At 42.9% G+C, this 23259-nt stretch overlaps 1 protein-coding gene across 1 annotated transcript in view; it reads right to left on the reverse strand.

Moving 5' to 3' along the window:
• Nucleotides 1–278: 278 nt before the first annotated feature.
• Nucleotides 279–23259, reverse strand: part of pcxb (pyruvate carboxylase b) — a 219902-nt gene continuing 196921 nt past the window's right edge. Inside the window, exons 21-27 of the mRNA XM_079295523.1 lie at nucleotides 22993–23079; nucleotides 12875–13054; nucleotides 9924–10098; nucleotides 8720–8793; nucleotides 944–1084; nucleotides 589–690; nucleotides 279–434 (exon numbers count right to left, since the gene is read on the reverse strand). Coding sequence (XP_079151649.1) covers nucleotides 285–434; nucleotides 589–690; nucleotides 944–1084; nucleotides 8720–8793; nucleotides 9924–10098; nucleotides 12875–13054; nucleotides 22993–23079 — 909 coding nt within the window. The 3' untranslated portion in view covers nucleotides 279–284. The remainder of the gene's footprint in view (nucleotides 435–588; nucleotides 691–943; nucleotides 1085–8719; nucleotides 8794–9923; nucleotides 10099–12874; nucleotides 13055–22992; nucleotides 23080–23259) is intronic.

Consider the following 23259-nt stretch of genomic DNA (forward strand, 5'->3'; position numbering starts at 1 on the left):
GTGCTACAAGTCACTAAGGAATTACCATCTGATTAATATATGATTCAGGATTATCACATTATCTACTATTTACACCCATCCGGTGTTTGGATATGTGTGGCGCTGTGCTTCATTTTCCTTAGTGTAACATCAGATATGTACAAGTCAGGGGCAGACATGTCCTGCCAGAGATGCAAGTTTTATCCCCTTCCTCCTTTTTTGTAACCTTCCCTAGTCCTCCACCTCACCATTTCCAGAATCATATGATTTAACTCCCCCCCCCCCTCCCTCCCTGCCCTCTCACTCTACTCCTCGATTTCCAGTATCAGGTCATCTCCCTCCAGGGAGGAGTCGATCGTGACATGAACCACCTTAATGGTACCGGCCACCGGGGAGTTGACCACCGTCTCCATCTTCATGGCCGAGAGGACACACAGCGGCTGACCCTTCTCCACCTTTCATGATTGTAGAGAGTTCACAGAGCATTAAAAACAGGAGTCAAACGTGCTGATCACTGAACAAGCACTGCAGCCAAAGGATAACCAAAAAGAATACCGGTCACATAAAAGCAAAGCTATCTGCAGTATCAGGAGAAAACAGTCAATTTACCTTGGATCCCACTTCCACTTTGACCTCCAGGACCTTTCCAGGCATGGGTGCTCCCACCTGACCCTTGATGGACTTCAGGGCCTTGGGATGGAACGTCATTTCCTGTGTGGCGGGACAAAGAGTTATTTCATGCATCCATCTGTCCATCCAAGCCTTCTGCACACGCCTGCCTCCATTCATCCACTCGTGCAGCCAACAATCCATCCATAGAGTGATAGGACTCATTGAAACCTTCCCCCATCTACTCCTCACAGCCATTTGATTCAATATCAGTTTTTACAAGGAACTTTCCCTTTATCCATCCAGTCATCGTTCATTCATCATTTATCTATACCCCCCCATCCCTTCTGTGTACCTTCATGGCAACAGTGTCTTTAACCAGCACAGATCTCAGCTGTCCGTTCAGCTCAAAGAAGACCTCTCTCTGGCCGGCCTTGTTCAGGTCACCCAGTGCCAGCGCCTTGATGTGGAGGATCTTCCCCCTCTCCAGCTCCACCTGAGAGGAAAACGAAGCCGGAGACAAGTCGACGATTGAAGAGAACGAATTAATTGGAGTGAGAGTGTGAAGGCGGATGGGACAGAAATTAAGATCATGCTAGAAAATAGAAATGAATACATGGGCGCCTTTAGCTGCACAAGTCCAGCTAAAGCGTGAAAGAAATTTGCAGAAAAGGCAAAACGTATTAGAGCGAAATATGCACAATGTTTGCTTCTATTCCTCGTTTCTTTTTCGCCTCTCGCTGGGCTGGACTTTTTCCAAGCATGCACTTGGTGGAGGGCAGAGACACACGGACAGATTCATGAGGAGACTCATTAAGCCTCACTGCAAAACAGCTTAATAAATAAACCAAAGAATGTGGCATCGTATCAATGTTGCATTCTACATTAATGCGCAGCTTCGTTAATGCACGACATTGAATCAGCAACTGTCAGCGCTGCACATCTCATGGTCGTGTAAAGTCTGATATATCAGCGTGTCTCAGTTGTAATTACGACTTGGATAGGTTGATATGGACGCCATATACTTTCGACTTGTAAACACAATAACTCTGATATGAACTCTGAATAAACCAGCACACCAGGATCCTGAAACAGCTGAATGGAATTCAGGAATCATGAATTGATTTCTACTGTAACAATAGGACACGAGCCTCAACAAACCAAACTTAAGAGACAAATGCACCAAACAGGTTGGGGGATGAAAGCAGCCTCAGAGTTTTACACCAGCACTAGACCTGTTAACACACGACTCGAGGGTCTTCAAAGTTCAGCTGAAAGGGCATTTGACATGTATTTATAATATTGACCTGTGTAGAAGACTCTCTCTCTCTCTTAATCTCCAGACACACTCCTCTCTTCTCATATCCATTCTGCTCACTGCCGCGTTCTGTCTCGCTCGTCTTTCCCTCGGCCGCTGTACTTCATTGATCTCACGCCTCTTCTCAAATATCTCATCTCACAGGTCAGAATCTTTTCATTTTTCCGTCTTTCCATTTGTCCAACTTCCTTCAATCTCTCTGTTTGTCAGTCCTCCCATGTGTCGCAGCTTTCAATTTTGTATTTTTGTTATTTTTGCAACCCCATATCTGGGGCCTGGCTCCGTCTCCCATGCCGTTGTTAATTTCCCTCATCTGCCTCTTTCGGCTTCTCTTTACTTTGTCTGTCTACCCCCCCGCTTTTACTCGACCTTCCCCCTCGCATGCTTTTCTGTTTCTCTCATCACCGTCTCGGCTGTTGAGTCTCCATTGATATTCCAAACTAAGTCAGTCGGAAGACGAAAACAGGTATGTATCGATCTCAATTTGACTCTGCCTCTGTCTTTCTCCGACTCTTCATCTACTTCCCTCGCTCTCTTGCTTTGCATGCCTTTGCTTGTCGCTGGCACTCGATCTTCACCGCTCCGTTTCTCTCTCCACCCTCCTCTACGCTGAACTTCTCTCCGGCTCGTGCCGTTTTGTCAGGCTCATGGCAGCACTTTGCAAAAAAACACCAACTGCCTTCCCCTTTCCAACGGTGTGGCTTCAACACTACGCCTCCTCACAACTGTTCCCCATGAAAAATACAGCATGCGCACTCTTTGAAGAGTTGCACAAGATTTATGGACTCTTTTGAAGATGATTTTGTCCAAGACGTAACCGTGTGTGTGCCAAAGGTTTACAGAGTTAGACTTCGGTGCACTGGGTCGATATATCACTGCTTACTGATACACACTGACCTCCCCTCTAACAGTCAGCATTCATATTCTGCTTTCATTGTTAAACCAACACCAGGTCACATACCAGGGCTTATTATCTTCGTGCCCAACACAAATGCATCCCAATTCCACCCTACCACCCCTATTGTTAGACAGCACGATATGAACTGTATATTCTCATTGTTACATTTTGTGTATAAAAACTTGCACTTTACTATTTTTGTCCTGCTGGAAATGATGCAATACATGCACTGTGCTACGTTAATCAAAAGTGTGACTTTAGATTGCCACTTGTCAATTAAACTTGACAGATAGCGAGCTTGTTCTCAGAGATCTTCCTCAAGCCGTCAATGTGATGTATTTATACCAAAGCACCGCCTGCTGGAACATCCGTCTATGAGGCATCTATACTGAGCGCTACGCATCAACTTGCCGGTGCAATCAGTTTATGTATAAAATAATATGTTTGTCTGAACTCTGAAGTTGTGTCCCCAAAACCCTCAAACACACGACATGAATGGTTTCAAAGTTCTATTAAACCCAACTCCAACCACCCAGCCTATCACCATGCATGTGATAGCATCTCTCGTGCATTATGTATGCTCCATATCTCAGTGATGCATCTGCTGTGTTCTCAGCTGTACGGCCCTCGCATGCATTCAACACAGCACCCTCAAGCACAGAGCTTCTTCTGTCAAATTCAACTGCGTACGCATTCGCTGCTAAAGCGTCTCCGACACTGAAACAAGTTTCACAGTCTGCTTCACGTCACGTCTCAGATATGACTTTATGACTGACTGACAGAGTAATGAGATTACTGCGGCGAACGCACGGCTCCGTGTGTCGGTGTCTGCGGTCATTAGCACTGACCGGGTGTGTGAATGCACGGCTCCGTGTTTGTGCAGATCTGTTTATATTTCCATCAAACGTGATTAATATCACAGTGAGTCATCAGCACATGGCAGATAGGTCGAGATCTTTGTTTGTGCTCTACAGTGTGAAGGACATGAGCGACGGGCAGAGCCGTCACCATGTGTAGGCCTGAGTGTGTATACGATGCGCTCTAAATGGCCTTCAGATGCTGTTTCACAAAGTGGTCATTTAAAAAACAAAAAAAAGACGATGATGTAGGACTCAAAATCTTTACAGAGCATTCAGGAATTATGCAAAATAAAAAAAGTGGGGGGAAAGCGTAGTCTTTGTGTCGTCCCACCACGTTCACGGCACAAAGCTCGCTGTTCACTTGTTGGCTGATAAAGCGCTCCAACTGGATTCTCAACAGGCTTGGAATGAAGTGCTTAACAATACCAAATGATTACTGTGAAAGACTTAATATCTACTTCGCACAACATCGACAACTCGGGGCTTTAAGTCTAAGTCGGCGCTCAAAGAGATTTGGTGCTTGAATCGGTTTGGATAAAGATTTCTGTTGTCTGCTTCACACACACACCAGCTGCCAAGAGCTCACAAACAGATGTTGTTCCACATATACAGGTAACAGTGTGGTGGCCAAAGTTCAGCAGGAGTCCTCTGTGATGGACACTGGCCGTCTGTTGCTGCCGTCCCTGTGGATTCACCACAAATGCTAATAAAAGTCACAACCACAAGCTCAAAGGTCGATACCGCACAGATAATTTAACATTCAAAAATACATGTTTCTGTAACTATGGTGTCCTACTGTATTTGTTGCATCAATCCTGTAGTTTTCTATTTATTCAGCGCTTTTAACCGGCATATGTCTGTATAGTGGCCGCTTATATAACTCTATATACACATGCATTCTGCAAACAAAGGTGTAGCAGAGCTTTCTAGCTGGAGGACTGGGGTGGGGTATGCATGCTGGAGAGCATGAGTGCTATTCACCTCAGGGCTCATCTCTGCCTCAACAGTGCCGGCTATAGTTCCACAAAGCAATCAACACGAGCACAAAAATAGACATGCTTCTTATGAGCACCTACTAATCACCATTGGTGACAGGCTGACACTACAACATGGATCTGCCTCAGCCTACTTTCATGAACATCACTTCTGAATTGGTTAAATTAAATGGAATAGTAATGACAACAGCCAAATCAATTGTTCCGACAGTAATAGGCCCCATTCTGTCCCTCTATGCACACATCTGCCTGAGACACGTAATACATAAACACAAGATTCAGCACCATTATCATTAATATTATTATGTGGATGTCACACAAATGGCTTATGAGAAAACCAGTGAAGGAGGCAATCAGTTAGTATCTCGTCTGTCAGCGATAAAGTGCTGGATGCCCCGAAACCTTCTCCAGCTAAATGAAAACAAATCATTTTGGCCATCCAAAGTCTAAACATCTTGGCCTACAAATGTAAAAAATAAATCTTGTAGAAATGTCAATCCTGCAGCCAGAAACCTGGGGTGATATTTGACCTTTCATTTGTAAAAAAAAAAAGGTGAAAAAGTCATTCAATCATGTTTTAATCAATATGAGTAGCATCTCGAAAATCAGTCTTTTCCTCTCAGCCTGAACTCAAGGCAGGCATGCTTTTGTATCATCTCGGTTGTACTTTTGTCATTCATTGTGTTCAGGGTTAAGCCTCAAAGTGCAGCTGCTCAGCTCTTCACAAAGACAAGATTTCAGCCCAGCCTCTCTTCACTGGTTACCAGTAAGTTTCACAATTGATTTTTCAGATATCACTGATCACCTTTAAAGCACTCTGTGGCTTATCTCCAAACTGTATAGCTGCTCCACTGTGAGCCAGAGCACCGCCCTCAGATCCTCAAGAAGCGCTCTGCTGGCTGATCATAAGTCCCAAAGACTAAAGGAGACTGGGCTTTTGCAGTCAGGACCCCACAGCTGTGGAACTCACTGCCTGAAGATCTGTGGCCGCCGAATCCGTAACATCCCTTCTCAAAACGGATCTTTGAAAAAAAAAGAAAGAAAAAAAAAGGCTTTGTACCAGTGCTGGAACGCCTTATTGCAGTCTTTAAAAGTACTGGATAAATATAGTTTAACATTACATTTATTTCTATAACAATACAGGAGCTTCTCTTTCCCCTTGAGGAATTCTACTGAGCAAAAGAAAAAAGAGATCTAACAGAAACCTCACGCTGCTTTGTGACAGGTCGTTCTTTTGACGTCTTTTCATTCCATCTCTCGCTCGGTCCCGCTAATCGGACCCGATCTGCCGGGAGTACCCATCGTTGTGACAACGGTGGGGAGTTTGTTTCTGTGGGGATGAATGATGTCGAGCAGAAATCGGAGAGTCGGAAAGTTCCAAAAAAAAAAAAAATGACAACGGCTCTGATGGAGTGTAGATTAGACAAACAGCAGCAAGGGGAAGGTGACTGGTGAAGGTGGGAAAACAAAAGCAACAGTTCTGCATATGGGAAATGGTTGAATGATGAGTTTTCCCACTTAGAGGGAATAAAGAAAACTGAGTCACTGAAAGCTAAGACGGGTTAGATACAAGATTACTCGTTTGAAATAAGTGACGGTTAGAAAATCGCTACAACTACCAGATTGGAAGATGGATATTAAATCTATTAATCCTGCTCGACAGCTGCAGCTGTTTGCATCACATGATACACACCCACGGGTGATTAACGAAGAACGGAGGGTGTGTGTGTGTGTGTGTGTGTGTGTGGGGGGGGGGGTCTGCCTGTCTCGGGGTCAATCCGAGATCAGACCAATCGATGCAGCTCCTGATTCTTTGCTAACAATACAACAGCAGAGCAGCAGCGTTCCCCATGCCCCTCGTAATATAAGAAAGTGTTCTGCTGCAGTGAGATGGAGCGGTAATTAAACGCTCTGAATCAGTCATTTAAATCTGTGTGTTGCTCATAATGAGAGAATCAAGAGAAAGTATTGAAAGGATCAAAAGAAGAGGGACGTAGATGGAAAAGCTGATTTGCAATAGATGCAATAGATGCAACAGATGCAATAGATGCAATAGATGCAACAGATGGTTAATTAAAGCTATGGAAATACTGAAGATGAATGAAAGCTAAAGGAATGTTAAGACGATGAATCAGCTGTCCCTGTGGTAGCACAACACTGATTTCTTTCACTACAGAGCTGTAACTGTCATCGTGGAAGTGGATTTTAAAAAGACCTTGAACATGTTTTGTTCTTCTGTTAGAGAGAGGGGTCTGTAAAAAGGTTGGATTTTGTCTAAAAAACCTTCTATGGTCCGGAACATTACCACAATCCTCCTGAAACCCTTTATGGACAGTAACCTGATGTACCACAGTTTAAATTTCCATTCCGCACAGGAAACTCTTCTTGCTTTCCATTTAAATGCTTCGATTTACAGAGAAATTCCAATATTTACTGTGGATGAGTACAGTAGGTAGTTGGCTGGCTGGCAGTTAGCTACAACAACTAATTCAAGGGGTTTACATTCATCTGGACTCTGGGAGAAACCTAAGTTCACACTGGATGCTTTCGGAGGATTTCCCACATCTTTACAGCAGAGATGTGAAAAGTAAAAAGTGGGCGTGACCCATTGTCATTTAAGCTTACTTCATTTTATCCTCAAATAAAGTCCAATTCAGTTACAACACAGAATGTCAACACCATTACTATGAGCTCACATTCGGCATGTTTCCACGTAGAACACTACCACGTGTTTGTCAGGTTGCTACAGAGCTGCAGTCATAACAGGTCAGCACTATCATCTCTGACCCGTCTTCATACTGCTGTCATCTGATCACGGTCACAGGGTCCTACTTTGTAAATGTTAGGGGTTAAAAAAAAACCTCTCGATCAAAACTATGTGAAGTCACTATGTGTTTCCTCTGTCAAGTACAATTACATGAGTATTACAATTCAGGTACAAATAAAGCTCAAATTTAACAAAAGTTAGGGAAGAGCCTTTAAGGAAACTACTTAAAGTATTTAAACTTTTGAATGTCTTTACCTGATCACATATGGAGGGACCGTCTCTCGTTCTCTTGTACCAGCACAGCAGACATCTTGAAATATTTCCGCTGACTGTATATTCACGTACGTTATAGTTGACAGGAGATGGTTTGCTACTTAGATGCCGATATATTAGGTGGCAGACAATTACCATAGCCTCTCACCGACAGCTTGTTACATTCCCGTGCCTCACTAATTTGATTGCGCGCAAAGCAATTCAACTCGTGAGTTTTATTTTCCTCATCGGACGGCATGTTCGGCTGCCTCCCTGTTGGAAAATAAACAGTTGGTACAAGCTTTAGAAATGTGCAACTGTTGTAGTTAGGTGTGCGATACGGGCCCTCAGTGCCTTCCACTGGCCCGCTCTCAAACACCGGACGACAAAACAAATCTGTTATTTCTGTGCGGGAAGGCCAATATGATGGCCGGAGGGATTCAAATGCAGTTCGTTGTTCCCTTGATGTCGTGTTAATATCTCCGTCCTCCCCCACTTCACGGTGACTCTGCACCAAACTGTATCAAACCTCCTGCAGCTGCAGTGACGGAAAAATGATTTCCCTTTGATAATGTCTGTTCTTTATGGAACCGCTGCTACATCACAACTAATGAAGCAGCTAAATGGACAATTATTACGTTATTAATAGTGTGGACGATGTTTTCATAGGATTAGTGACAGTTTGTGACCGATACATACATGTTATCACACCATTGATTGTGATTTTTCAGATCCCCTATCGTTTAAGTGTTCCTATAGTTCATTTCTTTATCTTAATTTTCATAATTACAAATGCACTATAGAAGTGAAGAGAATCTGCAACAGATCAGTACGTGCGATATAGTATTGTACTTTCATGAAATAGTACTTAGGTACTTAGTAAAGGTCAAAACATGTGCTGCAAAGGCCAAGATGTCCTGACTTATCACCAAAACACTGCTTCCCACACTTCCCACAATGCAACAGTGACCCTCCATGTCTGGTAGATGCCCACGTTATGGTCTAACGACCTTAAACGGTGTGTAATATTTAGGCGCGTACCTCAAACTCCTCGGCGATCTTGGGTCCATCTAGGAACAGCCGGGTGCTGAGACAGTCCACTGGACCAAAGTTAGCTGGAAGAGAAACAGAGATGGCCTTAATATCAGCAAACATTACTTTGTGATTATGACACTGGGCATGCAAACAAAACGACTTTAAGACCTGGAGACATCGGGCTATGCCAGCTTTAAAAAGGGAGATCGGTTTGGACCAATATTTATTATCAGAAATGGAATTCAATAAGACTGAGGGGTAAGTGGATTCAGGGGTCTGTTCACTCTTGAACTGAAGTAGTGAAGGAGCAGCTGTCCACAATTAAAGCTCCTCATGAAAAGGGCCCCACCAGTTCAATGCCAACACTTCCTCAAAGCAGCAATTAAGCTCGTGTGAATCCAGGCAGCTGAACGGTACTGGAGCTCCTTTAGGCAAGGCAAGTTTATTCGTAGAGCACATTTCAACAACAAGGTAATTCAAAGTGCTTCACATAAAACCATTAAAAGCATCAAAACATAAGGCAAAAGTAAAGGAGATTTAAAAACAATTAAAGAAACAGTGTAAGAAATAAAATTCAGGAGTAAAATGCAGAAATGCAGGAAATTGATTAATATATTAATTGAATGTGGTTCAATTAAAGGCAGCAGCAAACAGAAAAGTCTTCAATCTTGATTTAAATGAGCTGAGGGTCTCAGCAGACCTGCAGCTTTAAATAACTTCAAGTCAAGTTTTAAAATGCGACTGCTCTAGAAATATTCCCATCAAACTTCCAACATCACAGCCTTCCCCCAGAACCATGCTGCTGCTGACTGCAGTTACTTCAAACCTGCTAAAAAATGCAGTTACTGCTGATGCCGATTTCTCCCTCTGGCACCAGCTCTCGCTGTTCTGGTTTCGTATATATGTGCATTATGTAAATTCACATCGTGTGTTGCCCCCCTGAACTGCCAAATACAGCAACTGCAAAACTTTTCTACCTGATGGTTGAACTTGCATGTTCCCGAGTTAAGAATCGGCTGCTAATTTCAAGCCCCAGTAATAATACAAATGGCAATGTGAGTCTGTGTGAGTGAGAACGAGACAAAATGCCATTCGGTAAGATCCAATTTGATCAAACGCACAACAACAATTGTAATAAACAATTTATTGACGCCTCTCCGTAATCCAAGCATCTGAGTACACAGATCCATTATGAAATTGGCCCACTCACCACTGAACTCCTTGAACTCCTGGAACACCTTCGGGTACATGGCGGCTGACATCACATCCTCAGGGCTGATGTCATCACCGTGGGCAGTTCGGAGCCCCTCCTCCAGGGCTTTGAAGTCCATGGGTGGCATAGAGGCGCCTGGACGACCCTCGATACGTTTGAGGGACTTCAGCACCTGAGAGAGGAGGTTAGAAGAGAAGAGAAGCGAGGAAGTTAAAGGAGAGTAAACAAGAGAAGAGGTAGGAGGGCGCGAGAGAAAGGGGAAACAAACTGAAAGTTGTATTTAAAGTCATATATTCTTCATGAATGCTTCCCCACACATAGTTTCCCCATGGGAGTCTGAACCATGTGGGATGTATTAAGTGCTGGTAAAACATTCACAACTCTAGGTCTGGATAAAAGCTGCACCCTGTCAAGGCACTGAAGTGACAAGAGAGACTAAAGGAGGAAGATAGAAACACATGGGAGGGAGAGAAACACTTGAATTGGAGTTATATTTATTTCAAAATTTGCATAATAGTGACACCGCTCTTGTATTAAGATCTGCAGTGATATCCACTTTTATGCAACTCAACTTTTCCTCTCCATTCAAGTGTCATCGCAGATGACTGCAGAGCTGCCGCACACGTGACACATCATCCTAGTCTTCTTCTTGTAAACGGCAGAGGAGAAAGACGGAAAGAAAAGGGAACCTAAAGCACCAATGATAGAGATGACATCGTATCTGCCCACAGTTGATGGTATCTGACACAACTTGTAAAGACATCGATCGATCGGAGGCCGTGATGGTGTCAAGACACAGGCGTTTCACCTCAGGGCTGCGGTTCTCTTTTTATTTTCCCTGGTGTCTTCAGCTTTTGGTGACAGTCTCCACACACACACACACACACACGCAGAGGGAGGAGACCCTCCATCCACATAATTAGCATATGTAGTCTGCTTCAGCAAGTGTTTCCTAGAAGTATACAAACAGAAAGGTGAATAGCAGAGCGTCTTGTGCTACCTACCTGTGAGTGTGCGCCTTTATTTATTTCCGCTTAATTCAGATCAAAACAATCATCGCCTAAGCTAACATGCTAAGCGCTGCATTGGTAATCTGCATGTGTGTTTTCACTCCTCCCAGCACTGTGTGCACCAACTAAACCCTCAGTTGATCATATGTCTCCTGTAATAATTCAATAAATAAGGCAATGTTTTACTTTCTTCCCTTTAAACAACATTTTATTTGTCCAACTCACAGGAGCTCGACACCAATTACTTTGATTGATACTCTTAACGTACTCTGAGATATCCAGTGGGTGAAATGTATCAGATTCATCTCAAGCTTACAGCTTGCATGTAAACACAGGCAAGGCAAGTTTATTTGTATAGCACATTTCAACAACAAGGTAATTCAAAGTGCTTCACATAAAACCATTAAAAGCATCAAAACATAAGGCAAAAGAAAAGGAGATTTAAAAACAATTAAAGAAACAGTGTAAGCACACAATAAGCAAGAATAAAAGACACTGTGAAAGGAAAGCAAAACTCATTTGGACCAAAGCGGAGCTCTGAATCGAACTGAATTAAGAGTGATGGAGAGAACGAGCTCCCGGTGTTTGTGCAGTAAATATCGAGGGTGGATTGCAGAAGAAACGAGCCTCTCTCTGCATAAAGTATTCCAGTGCTGACTGAAAATAAAAGCAGATCATTAGAATAAACAGAAGTTATCCACACTATTGTGTGTTTAATAGGAGCGACTTCCACGCCACAGTTTGGAGATACAGACCGAGACACTGACAGAGAGGCAGCGGCTGTATAGTGTACGTCAAAACTGAAAACTAACTTTTATTGGCAAGGGTGGGACTGCCTGGGAAGCTAAATGACAAATATTTGATGATATAATCTCCCGCCTGTTTACAGCTTACAGAGACAGGGAGAGAAAGGACAAGCTGACGATAAGGGTGACCGGACTTCAGGAGGTAAACAAAGAGGAGGAAAGATGTGTGGGAGCAATATTAACAGGGGAGACGTAATAGAAGGGTTATGAAAGCATCAAATAGCTCAAAATAAAGATGTACTTGACAGGGCAGGAGAAAATCAGCATTTGCTGAATTTAATTAGTTGATCAAAATAATAGGGCAGAAAATAGATACCTAATTATATTTAATCTGTCCGCTAATTATATTTCCGGCTCCTTTAATTTATTTTTCTTCTTTAAAGGAAAAAAAAAAACTTTTGGGAAGAAATGTCAAGTATGCCAATATGTCAGCAGGTTTCTGTGAGAATGTGACACATTTGCCTTTCTTGAAGCATGTGTGTGTGTGTGTGTTTGTGCGCCTCTCTCTCGGAGACTTGAATCTGCTGGCCGCTGATGCACACGAGAGTCTCTCCATGCAGACAGGAGACAAGAGAAGTAGACAGAGGTAAAGAAACAGAGAGGAGCCGAGAGGACAGACCAATATCACGCTTTTCTTCACTGTTTGCAACTGTCAGTTGTAAACCAAGCATGTGACAGAATTTGAGTGTGTGCGCGCGCTCACGTGCATACACATGTGCCTTTAACGCGTGTGCCCCTACAGGGACATTGTTGGGCTTTTTGATTTTAAAACGGATCATTTTGTCTGTGGTCATGCATATGGCTTCAACATCAGCTCCTATAATAAGTCGATCATGAACCGTGTAGCCAGAATAGAGGCACTCAGACCCTTAAGCACAGAAATGTCCCTATTGAGACCCATCAAAACCCCTTTGATCCTACGGCGAGTACAGCATGCATTCTATCATATCAGGGTTCAATCCACAGCGCTGGCTTCAAAATTGTAGTTTTTTTTTTACTATTTCTGAAATGAATGTTGTGGTTGTATTTACCTTTTGTAGATGTAGTCCTCAGAAATCCATGTGAGCAATTAAACTACAGGAGGACAAGAGTGGCATGTACGTACGTGTGTGACAAGGACAAACTACCGTACCTTAGATCTGAACGGCTCTGGGAATCCTCCATGTGGTATCCCGATGTATCCCTGCAGGAACTCGACCACAGACCGGGGGAAGGACAGCTCGTCCGCCCTCTCCTCCACTTCTGCCCGGGTCAGGTTGTTCTGCACCATGAACTGAGCCAAGTCACCCACGATCTTTGAGGACGGAGTCACCTGTGAGAGAAAGAGATCGACGTTTGAGTACCAAACGTGTGTGCTGAATCTCTACTTCTGTTAAGGAGAAGAAAGGAAGTAACGTATTTCTATTTCACCACAGACTGAGCACACAACATTAGATATTAGAGTGCATGCAGATGATATCTCAGGTGCTATTCTCTCTGGAATGTGACCACTGGCCTTTTAATCTAAACCAACATAAAAAAAAGTCACACAGAGAATATATTCAAGACATTACAGTTTTTCATGGTGAAATCTTGCTTTTAGTTTTATTCCGAGAAGCAGAAGTCGCAGCAGCTGTTGGTCCGACTGCACCATTTTTCTCTGTAAAGTCCTGCTGTGTGGTTTCCTGTCGGCAGCGAGCAGGTAGGAATGTGATTCCACCAACAGAGACCAGAGGTGACAGAGTCTCTGCTTTAATGAAGATGCTGTCTATTAAGATTAAGTACTGAATGACCCCAGAGGGGGGGGGGGGGAAAGGAGGTGTTTGGACAGCAGAATGAGAAATGAGTAGATGTTTACATCTGTACAGTCTCTTTAATCATTTCATTTGGCAGACATGAACTGAACCACACAGGTTCTCTCTGTGGAAACAGAGTGAACCGGAAAAATAAAGAGGGACAAATGCGGAAAACATTTATTTAAGTCCCATGTATTCATTATTTATAATGGCATATCATTATAGTAATAGCTATCCCTATTAGCATAATGGTGATAAGTGGAGTCTGTTTTTGATGGCGAACGGGACACAAATATCAAATTGCAGATATTACTCCATCGTAATGAATGGAGACACAGATGGAAGGCTTCCTGTTCAACTCCATTTGGTATTCAGACCATTCAAGAGAGAGAGGGGTCAAGTAATACGACCCATTGATAAAAATAAAACAACGTGAAACCCACCTTTGGGTAACTTTATGTCTCTCACACAGACATTGCTGTACTTCATTCTAAAATGACACAATGAGATAAAAGAAAGACGAAAGGGAACAGAAAACAGAAACTCTCTGATCTCGGGACCCAAACTCTTCAAATACAAAGCCAGAGTCCCATGGTCTGTATATTAGACTGACTCATAGTTAGAAGGAGCTGTAAGCTGACGCATTGACGTAGAACTAGAGGAAACAAAGAGTGGGCCCACAGTCACTACAAGATGCCAGATGGCAGAGAAAGAAAAAGTAACATATAGATCAAATTTACATTCCCCAAACAATTCCCCAACACAGAACTTGACACTTATTTTTTAAGAGATAAGATGCCAAACTGACTATGTTGGTGAGGCTGGTCCCCTGAGATCACTTTAGTCTCTGAACAAGCGCAGTCTAACTTGTGTTTTCTGTAAGTGCCTTTGGTCTCTAAAAATACAAACCACCTTATTCTAACCTCGTTGTAAAAAGTAAATGCCATCAGTGCGAACACATCAGTGTTAATGAACAGAATGCTACGCTGTAAGATAAAGTTTGAATCAAAGCATGCTCTATATAGAATATTGTCATTTGTAGTAAAAGTGTAGCATACTGCCTCTGCACTGAGACTAAAAGAGAACAGCAGCAAAGAGTGTCTCAAGTTTATTTGACTTTTTATAATGTAAAATTGAAGCTGCGGTGGCTGTAATATCCTGACGTTCAGTCAATAATATGGATCATCAAGCTCCAAAAAAACAATCAATCCTACACTTCCAACAATGCACCTCGCCAGTGCCCGTGACTTCTCAAACTCCGTGCCAATTCAATTAGTTTCACTTTATTTCACCGAAGAAGATTCCCTCAGTACCAACACTAATTAACAGGAAGTCCTTGGCTTTGTAGTTCTATTTGATGACAGTTTCTATTCAAGTCTGAAGAATAATTGTTTAAAATGATCTTGTCATAGCCAGCATTGAGACGTAATTAATATGTCACCTCGCTTATTTAGCAGCCGACTAGGTGCGCAGTGAAGAACCGTTACGCTTCCTCCTGGTACTGATGTTGGCAGATTAAAACATACCACGGAGGAAAACAGAATACTGAATACTAGTGCGATTTAAGAGTAAATCAATTACGTTTTCCATGAAATGGCTCAACAATACTGGTGTCGTGTACAGTGTGTGGCTGGACATAGATGTCTGAATGGCACAGTGGTGTACTTGTGTCCCTTTGAAAGGACTGTAGACTAATGTGGTACCGTGGAGACCTGATTCCAGATTGAATGCTGGAGGCTGCCCCCTGAACAAAGCACCTTTGGATGCAGGGCTTTCCAGAGGATGTGACTCTTGGAAGCCTTTGCTGCTGACCTCGACATTGTGCTCCTTAAAGTCGGCATATTTTATTACTTCCCCTTATTTTGAATCATTAAACACATGTCACACAAGAATACTTGGACCAGTTAGTCAACATCTTATAGGTTTGTTATTGCCTACAGTTTGAATTATTTAGTTTTCTGTCACTTTGGCATTGTGGACAGGTGTAAATACTACATTACTAGTGAGCAGTTGGCATTTTATGAATTTTCACAGGGGGGGGGGAGGTGGACTTGGAGAATATTATAGATCCAAGACGAAATTGAGAGAAGTGGTCTCAGAAGAAAAAGTCACTATTACGTCCATCTCCTACTTCAGCACCACGGACAGCACCACAGATGGATTGATACTCAGCACCGTTACGCTTCAACCCCTCTGCAAAACACTCTCTCTGCTACAAGGGGATTAGGGGATGGCAGGTTTACAAGCCGGATGCATTTTGGCTCTTTTACTTACAAGAGGGATGGCGGCCATCCCCCCTCAGATCGCCCATGAACCGTGGCATGAGCACTGCTCGGGAGAAGGGGCCAGTCAGATGTGTGAATCAGAGCGATAGCGAATATAAAACACGCTGCCATAGTTCCTGCATTCATCGAACATCAAACCAAAAGTAACAACTGAATTGTTTAACCTGTAGGTTGTTTTTCACATTTCTCAATATCAGAATTATTAGCTTCCACTAGCCAAAGCTACGATTAAATGTGTCAAAATGCACCTCAGAAGTTGTAGTTAACGTCTCACTTTATGTTTTAATGTATGCAGGACTGTGCCTTCCATAAAAACATGAATCTGATATTTGCACTGACGACTTAACGGGGAGGATTTCAGAACCATTCAAGCAGGCTTTTAAAAAAACAGCCCAGGATACGTGTTCGAGTCCACAACCACCGATTTTCAAAAGGAGCCTTGCAAGCAAATGAGCACTTTCCCAGCACGATTCAGGGAGGAAATGCTTCCTGCTGATTGAAACAAGTGTACACTTCCCTTTCAGCATGTCCCTGCTACGACACATAAAGCTCAGTCTGATTGGGTTTGTGGAAAGAGGCGATAATGATCCATTGCTTTAACAGAATGACTGTTTACAGAAAAGCTTAAGGGATTTGAACGGGCTGTTAGAATCCCCGGAGAGCCCATTAACTTGCTACACAGGTGGAACAAAAGCTCACTGCTGAGTCACTCAAAATCTGTCTTCAACACAAGAAAGCAGCATGACTGTGCATTCCTGGTCTGCCTTTAGCCATTCTCCTGTTCTCCATCGCTTCCTCTGTCTCCAGAGGATTTTTTTTTTTGATGCCAAGTTTAGAAATTGTTACTCCTCTCTTTATTCCCCGTCTCCATGAACCATCCTTCTTACTCCATCCCACTCTAATTTGTGTAACTATCTTCTGTCTTCACACTAACAGCCAAAATGCTGAGTCCTCATGAATCACCTCTATCCTGTGACCATCTCTCTTATCTTCCGTCCCCTCTGACAAATATTTATTTTTCTCCTTGATCCACGGTAATATATATACTCTCATTATCAATCTCAGTTGATGAATCCCCCACCACCAACTTTCTGTGGGTGCCTCACACACAAGAAGAGGAAATCTCATTTCCCACAATGTGTGCGCTGCACATGATGAGTGAGCTTTTCTATATTTCTAGACGAGGAGCGAGGTAAATCACATCCTGGTCGCACGGGGTTAGAAAATCAGATTTCCTCTGTTCCTGTGTGCCGCTGAGCTCAGACTCTTCACTGCTGAGCCCTCGCAGGCTAACGACACCGATTGTGTCATTCTGTCACAAGTTCACACCTCGTCACACCGTCAACCATGTAATTACACGTTCAAGTTCAGCTTTTGAAATGCGAGGCGTAGATGCCTTTTTCTCTCTCCGACAGCAATGCTTGGACATTTTGGTGCAGCACAAATAAAAACGGCTTAATTTGCTGTGTTTTCATCAGCTTGGACGAAACCAAATCCCATCTGATCTTTAGGGGTCACGGTGAAGAGCAACAATTGGCTCGGAGGTTGGTGTCAGAATAAAGGTCTTTGGCAACCTATATCCTTCTGGGTTGCGTTCAGCCTGCTCTCACCCAATGGCATACGAGTAAAACTTCAATTTGGAAGTAAAAAGCCTACATTGTTTAATAACGACGTGCAGAAATGAAGTTCTATTTATACGCCTTCTCATCGGGTTGGGTGTGTTAGGTTGTTTGTTTGCGTGAAGAGGATGTAGGCAGAAAAGTAATCGAACATAACTTGTTAGATTTCATATGCGTAGGGTGAGATGTGAGAAACACAATACTTACAATATTAAACTAGTTACATGTATTTAACGACCTGTCGTATCTGTACAGATCCAATATCAGTGTTTTCATCTCTTTAAAGTGACACAAAGTAAAGCTTAGCTGGGAAATGTTTTGCAGATATTTGGTCATAAATTAAAGTAATGTACAACTTGACATTTTGACCTGATAATGGCACCAGAGGAAAAAACCCAAAAGTGAGTAGGGACCATCCTCTGGGGAACATGAGTTTCTGTACCAAAGTTTGTGCCAATCCATAGATAGAGATATTTGACTGAGAAGACTCGCTGGTGGGAGGAAATGAAAGAGGCACTTGGTCATCAAAGTCATTCAGGCTGGTGTACAAGGCACCCTGGATATCTGTACCAATCCATCCTGTGGTTGTTGACACGTTTCAGTTTGCACTGACTTGATATCATCCGTACTGCTGTATAGCTACAGTGTAAAATCATCTCCAATCATATTTACTGGACAGATATTTTTCAATCTGGTAGAATATCCAAAGCTTTTGAATCTCTGAACAATAGCATTAAACTACCCAGTGTCACTATCCGATTCTCAAACAAATCTTTGAAGATGACTAAGATACTGAGCAAATTACCAAAATGTCTCTTTTCAACTCCGCTTTACTGATATGACATAATTCACATGACAGAAGCATCTAAAACCTTTTTATATTCGGTGATGTTGCTTGTTCCCCTCAGCATGCAACGGCACTCATCACTCAGATCCTTCCATGTCTGTCCCACCACCACTTAAACTCATGTGTGACCTTACGTAGTTCCTCAGACAGGCTCATATTATCACACTCGTCCTGCTCCATCTCCTTTGAGCGGCTCTTTCTATTCTTACTACCGCCATGCTCCTTCGCTCTCTCACACTACACTCCCTTTGCCTTCTGTCCGTCTTTCTCACTTTCACTCATGTTCAGCTTTAGCTAAGTGGTCCTGCATGACTCCACACTCCTTGCAGCAGAAATCTGGTAGAGTGGAGTGTGTGTGTGTGTGTGTGTGTCAGCATGCCAGTGTTTCTGTGTGTGCTTGTATGCCTGTGTGTGACATCAGTCTGTGTACTTTGCTTGAATTTGTTTTGAAATGCAACTCTATCCAAAACCTGAACTCCCCTAATGGACAAAAGGATTATATCACCTGGAGCAGTGTGCGTGTGCATCTGTGCGAGTGTGTGTGAGAGAAGGCAAACACAATAAAACACACACATGAACACACACTGTAACGCCAGCCAGCAAAGCCGGGAGCCGAGTGAAGAATGGTACCTGTCAGGAGAGGAAGAGACAGGAGAGAGGAGCGATAACAAGAGGCTCAGGGAGGGGGGAGGGGGAGAAAGGATAGAAGATTAGGGATACATGAAGGAAGTCTAATCGAAACGAGGGATGAATGGATGGTGGGTGGGGGGGAGCGATGAAGGAGGAGAGATGAAGGAGGAGATGAGATGACATGAAAGTGGAGAGGGAGAGCAGGGAGAGAAAGCAGACAGGGTGATTAAGAGAAAGACGGGAAGAGTAAGAGAGAATGAGAAAGAAAGGAATGAACCGAGGGGGGAGGACAGAAAGAGGCGAACAGACAAGAGGAATGGACATCTGCAGCCCCACAGGCAAGACAAGGAGGTGCTCCACCTCCAAGTAAGAGACACTGCACTGTGCGCGTGTTTCAGGACTCTGGAGGTGAGTGAATACGTGTCTGTAATGGCAAACGGAAAGTGACCGAGTGGGTTAGGGAACGGAGAGAGACGGAATATACACACAAATACAACTTGTCCTCCTTGTATTGAAGAGCATTTTGCGACGGATGAAACTTGGCGAGAGAGAAAAGGGGAGGAAAACAGAACAAAGGAGCACGAGATAAATGCAGAGGACGAGGCATCGGACAGTCAGATGAACTTCAGCTCCAGCTGAATGCATGCCCAGGACCGTTTCAGGTCTTATGACTGAACACAATTAGACATGAGTTCATTATGTCCAAATAAATAGGGATGAATCCAATTAGCAGTAGAAAATTGAATGGAACATTTAGATTAATTTCCAGCTCCTCAAATGTGAATATGTTCTTGTTTTCTCAGTCTTCAATGAAGATGGATTGAATATCTTTGGATTTTGAGCTGCTGGTGAGACAAAACAAGACATTTCAAATAATTGTGCACCATTTTGAGAAAATGGCTTCAACTCTCATATCTATCCGCGCAACATAAAGCTGCAGCCAGTTAGCTTAGCTTAGCATGAAGACTGAATAAATGATACAGACTGAACAGCTAGCTGGCCCCTGTCTAAGGAAAACAACCCAAAATGTCGAACTGTTCCTTTAAAGATATCATCAGCGGCTTGCGACAGATATTTTTCACTATTGCTGACATTTTATAGACCCAACGGTGATAAAAAAAAGAATCTGTAGACTACCTGAGATTGAAACCGATAATAAAATAGGTAAAATAATCATTGCTCGCGGCACTAAAATAGTATACACACACATAAATATATATATAGACTGCCGCAAGCAGGGCTGCAAGGCAAAGCGTGTGGCCATTGAGCTGCAGAGGTTTTGTGGATTAATTGACTGCACTGGGCATCACGGGAAGGAGAGATAGCCATCAAGAACATCACAGAGGGCAGCGGTGAGAGCCTCGAGGTGGATGTGGATCAGGAGAGGAGGTCCATGGGGAGGAACTAATGCCCCCTGAACACAAGTCGTGGTCTGATCAAACACGGCTGAATGGGAGGGCGTCTGGTGTCGAAAGACCCGAAGCGCTCACTGACCTATAGGTTACGTCACCGATGACGTGTTCAGGAGCGTCGGAGAGATGCATTCTATCAAAAGAGTGTTCTGTGCGTATAAAATAAACAAGTCCCTTCAGGATTAGAAGAGATGAATTATTACGAGTATCATCTGAAAAAGAGTTGGTCAGATTTGAGGTCGTGCAGCTCACCACTCAGCTGTGTATCAGTAGTTCTCTTATAATTTTCAAAAGTTCCTTTACCAGAGAGACTTTTCAATGTTTTCTTGAATTTGCACAAGCTGCTCAGCAATGCAGTGTCCTTCACCCACAGCCCTGAGCTTCGGTCAATGTATATACCTTGCTCTGCTTAGCACCTGCGCAGCGAGCGGTCCGTCTACTTTATATCTCTATCTGACAAGCACGCCCCCTTCTCCCTTTTCGAGACGCGGCCATTCTCGAGCTAAAAGGATACAACACAGAGCATAGCAGGACCCGGAGGCACATTAAGCCAACATATTGCCTTGTGCAGCGAAGCCCACCGAGTGAGCTGAACTGAATTAATAGAGTTTGGGGACAGGAATTGATGAGGAAAACTGAGAGGGGCAAAGAAAATAAGGGGAGAGGGGACCAGAGAAGGAGAATGTGAGAAAGAGACAGAAAGAATTTAAAAAAGAGAAAGAGAGAGAGAGGAGGAGGTAGAGTAATAGACAATCCCAATCCACAGAGAGCAAAATAAGAGAAATGTCTGGGGAACAGATGTGTGTAAAGTAGCAGTGGAATGAGAAAGAGAAAGGTGGAAAAGAAGTGCGGCTTGAGAAAGAAAGAGCAAACTAGGTAACCAAATAATTACAGAGTGAGTGTAAACACGGTGAAGGAGGGATGAATCTATTACTCAGCTGTGGTGGTAAATAATGAAGGGAGAAGAACATGGGAATTAATGAAAGATAATGAAAAACAAAGAAGCAGGATAGAGGTGAATTTGGGCTGAGAATGAAACTGCTGACTGCAAGATTGGCAATCGAGCTCCCTCTCCACGACTGGGATTAAAGTGCCCTTCAGGAAATCAGCCCAGAACTAGTCCACTGGAGGCAGGGTAGGAAATTTACATCGTTTTTTGGGGGCAATTTTTGCCCCCACTGACTGAACTCCAGGGGCATTTTCAAAAAATTGGGGGCACTTTTTGAAACTTGTGAAATAACATTTAACCTTTGTTCAAAATAATAAATATACTTATTTAGGCTTACAGTATATGAGCAATTGTCATCAAATGGCAATAAGACTATTAGGCAGTAGTCTACAGATTCAAAGTATTTTCTTAGATTTTTTTTAACAAAAAACAAACATAAATCAGACAATCATATTCAATTTTATTATTTATTTATTTGTGGTTATTTATTGTTATTATTACATTTTTTAAACAACTATTAACAATTATTAAGTCAACGATGCCTTGATTACGTATACATCAGTCATTGTATGGAATTATTGAGAAAGATATTTTTGTAGCACCTCAAATATTGTGATATTACCCATTTTTGTCCTGAACATATGCATTAGTCATTGTGTGGAATTTTAAGAAAAACATTTTTATAGCACCTTCAAAATAAAAAAAAATGTGCCAGTTGAAGGTCCAAATTCAGTTCAGTTTTTTGTTGAGTAAAATATCTTAATTGACCGTCAGTCAGGTATTATTCATTAGCAACCCTCAAATCAAAGAATAAAGACACTTTGCGCACAATTTAGGTGTATTTTCCCTTTAACACACAAGATGCAGGCAGCATGTTTTATACTTAATGTGAATATAATTAATTTAATCTAATTTCCATTATGCAATATGTATACTTTGTTGGCATCTTATTCTCAAAACCGGATGTTTCGTCTGAATAAACCGGATGTTGTCTCACGTTAATCTTTCCGTTAACTTTCAAAGTTCTTCACTCGCTCCCGATCTGCGCCGCTTGAATGAGTTTACCGTGGATTTCAGGATATAGTTGCACTAACATGCAAGTGTCTGCTGAGTCTCGCAGTCACAGGTCTGATTAAGAAGCGCTCCGTTTTTTTATTCGTTTAGAAAGTTCGGGGGCATTGTTTGCCCCTCTCCTCGTGATATCGGGGGCAAAATTATATTTCTTAGGGGCATTTTTGCCCTCGTGTATTTCCGACGCTGACTGGAGGTTCTACACAAATGTACATAGAGCAGGGCAATACAAAGAATACAACTCAGTATCAGCGCTGAATGAAATGATGTACAATTTGCCAGCTTACTGTAAAGATGTCGAACGAAAGGGAAAAACTATGAAACGACGGGTAGATAAGAAATCACCCACAGAAGTTGAGGAAGCCAGGGAAGGCCAAACAGACAGTGAGGCTGAAAGTGAATCCAGACTGCACAGAACGGTGGATGTACCGAACCTTAATCTGGGATCGTTTGACTCAGCCAAGCAACGAAAGAGGGCCAGCTCGGCAGAAACAGTCCGCGTGAGGGATGCTAATGGATATCAAATCCGTGCTGGATACGTCGTCGCACTGCAGTCTGTGGTTCCTATCGCCAGTGAAGACTGGTACCACGGACTGACGAATGTGCAGACCTGGATACACTTCAGAAAATGAAAGAAAAGGAGCTCTGTCTTCATGCCTCACCTTGATGAGGTCCCCGAGTAGTTTGTTGGCTTCAACATAGGCCTTCTTCACCAGCTTGAACTTGTTTCCGAGTCCCATGCTGTGAGCCTGCAATCAGCCACAGTGAAAGAAATAACGGTGTAAATTACAACATAATGTTTCTATAACTCCATTAAAGGAAAAAGTCGAGGTATTTTGAGTAAAACCTGTGATTTAAGGCTACAGTTATGGGCCAGCATGATAAACCACTGAAGACTGTAATTTGGTACACAGCACATCCATCATCGC

This window comes from Melanostigma gelatinosum, assembly GCF_949748355.1.
Source record: "Melanostigma gelatinosum genome assembly, chromosome: 23".
In the NCBI taxonomy this organism is placed as follows: Eukaryota; Metazoa; Chordata; class Actinopteri; order Perciformes; family Zoarcidae; genus Melanostigma; species Melanostigma gelatinosum.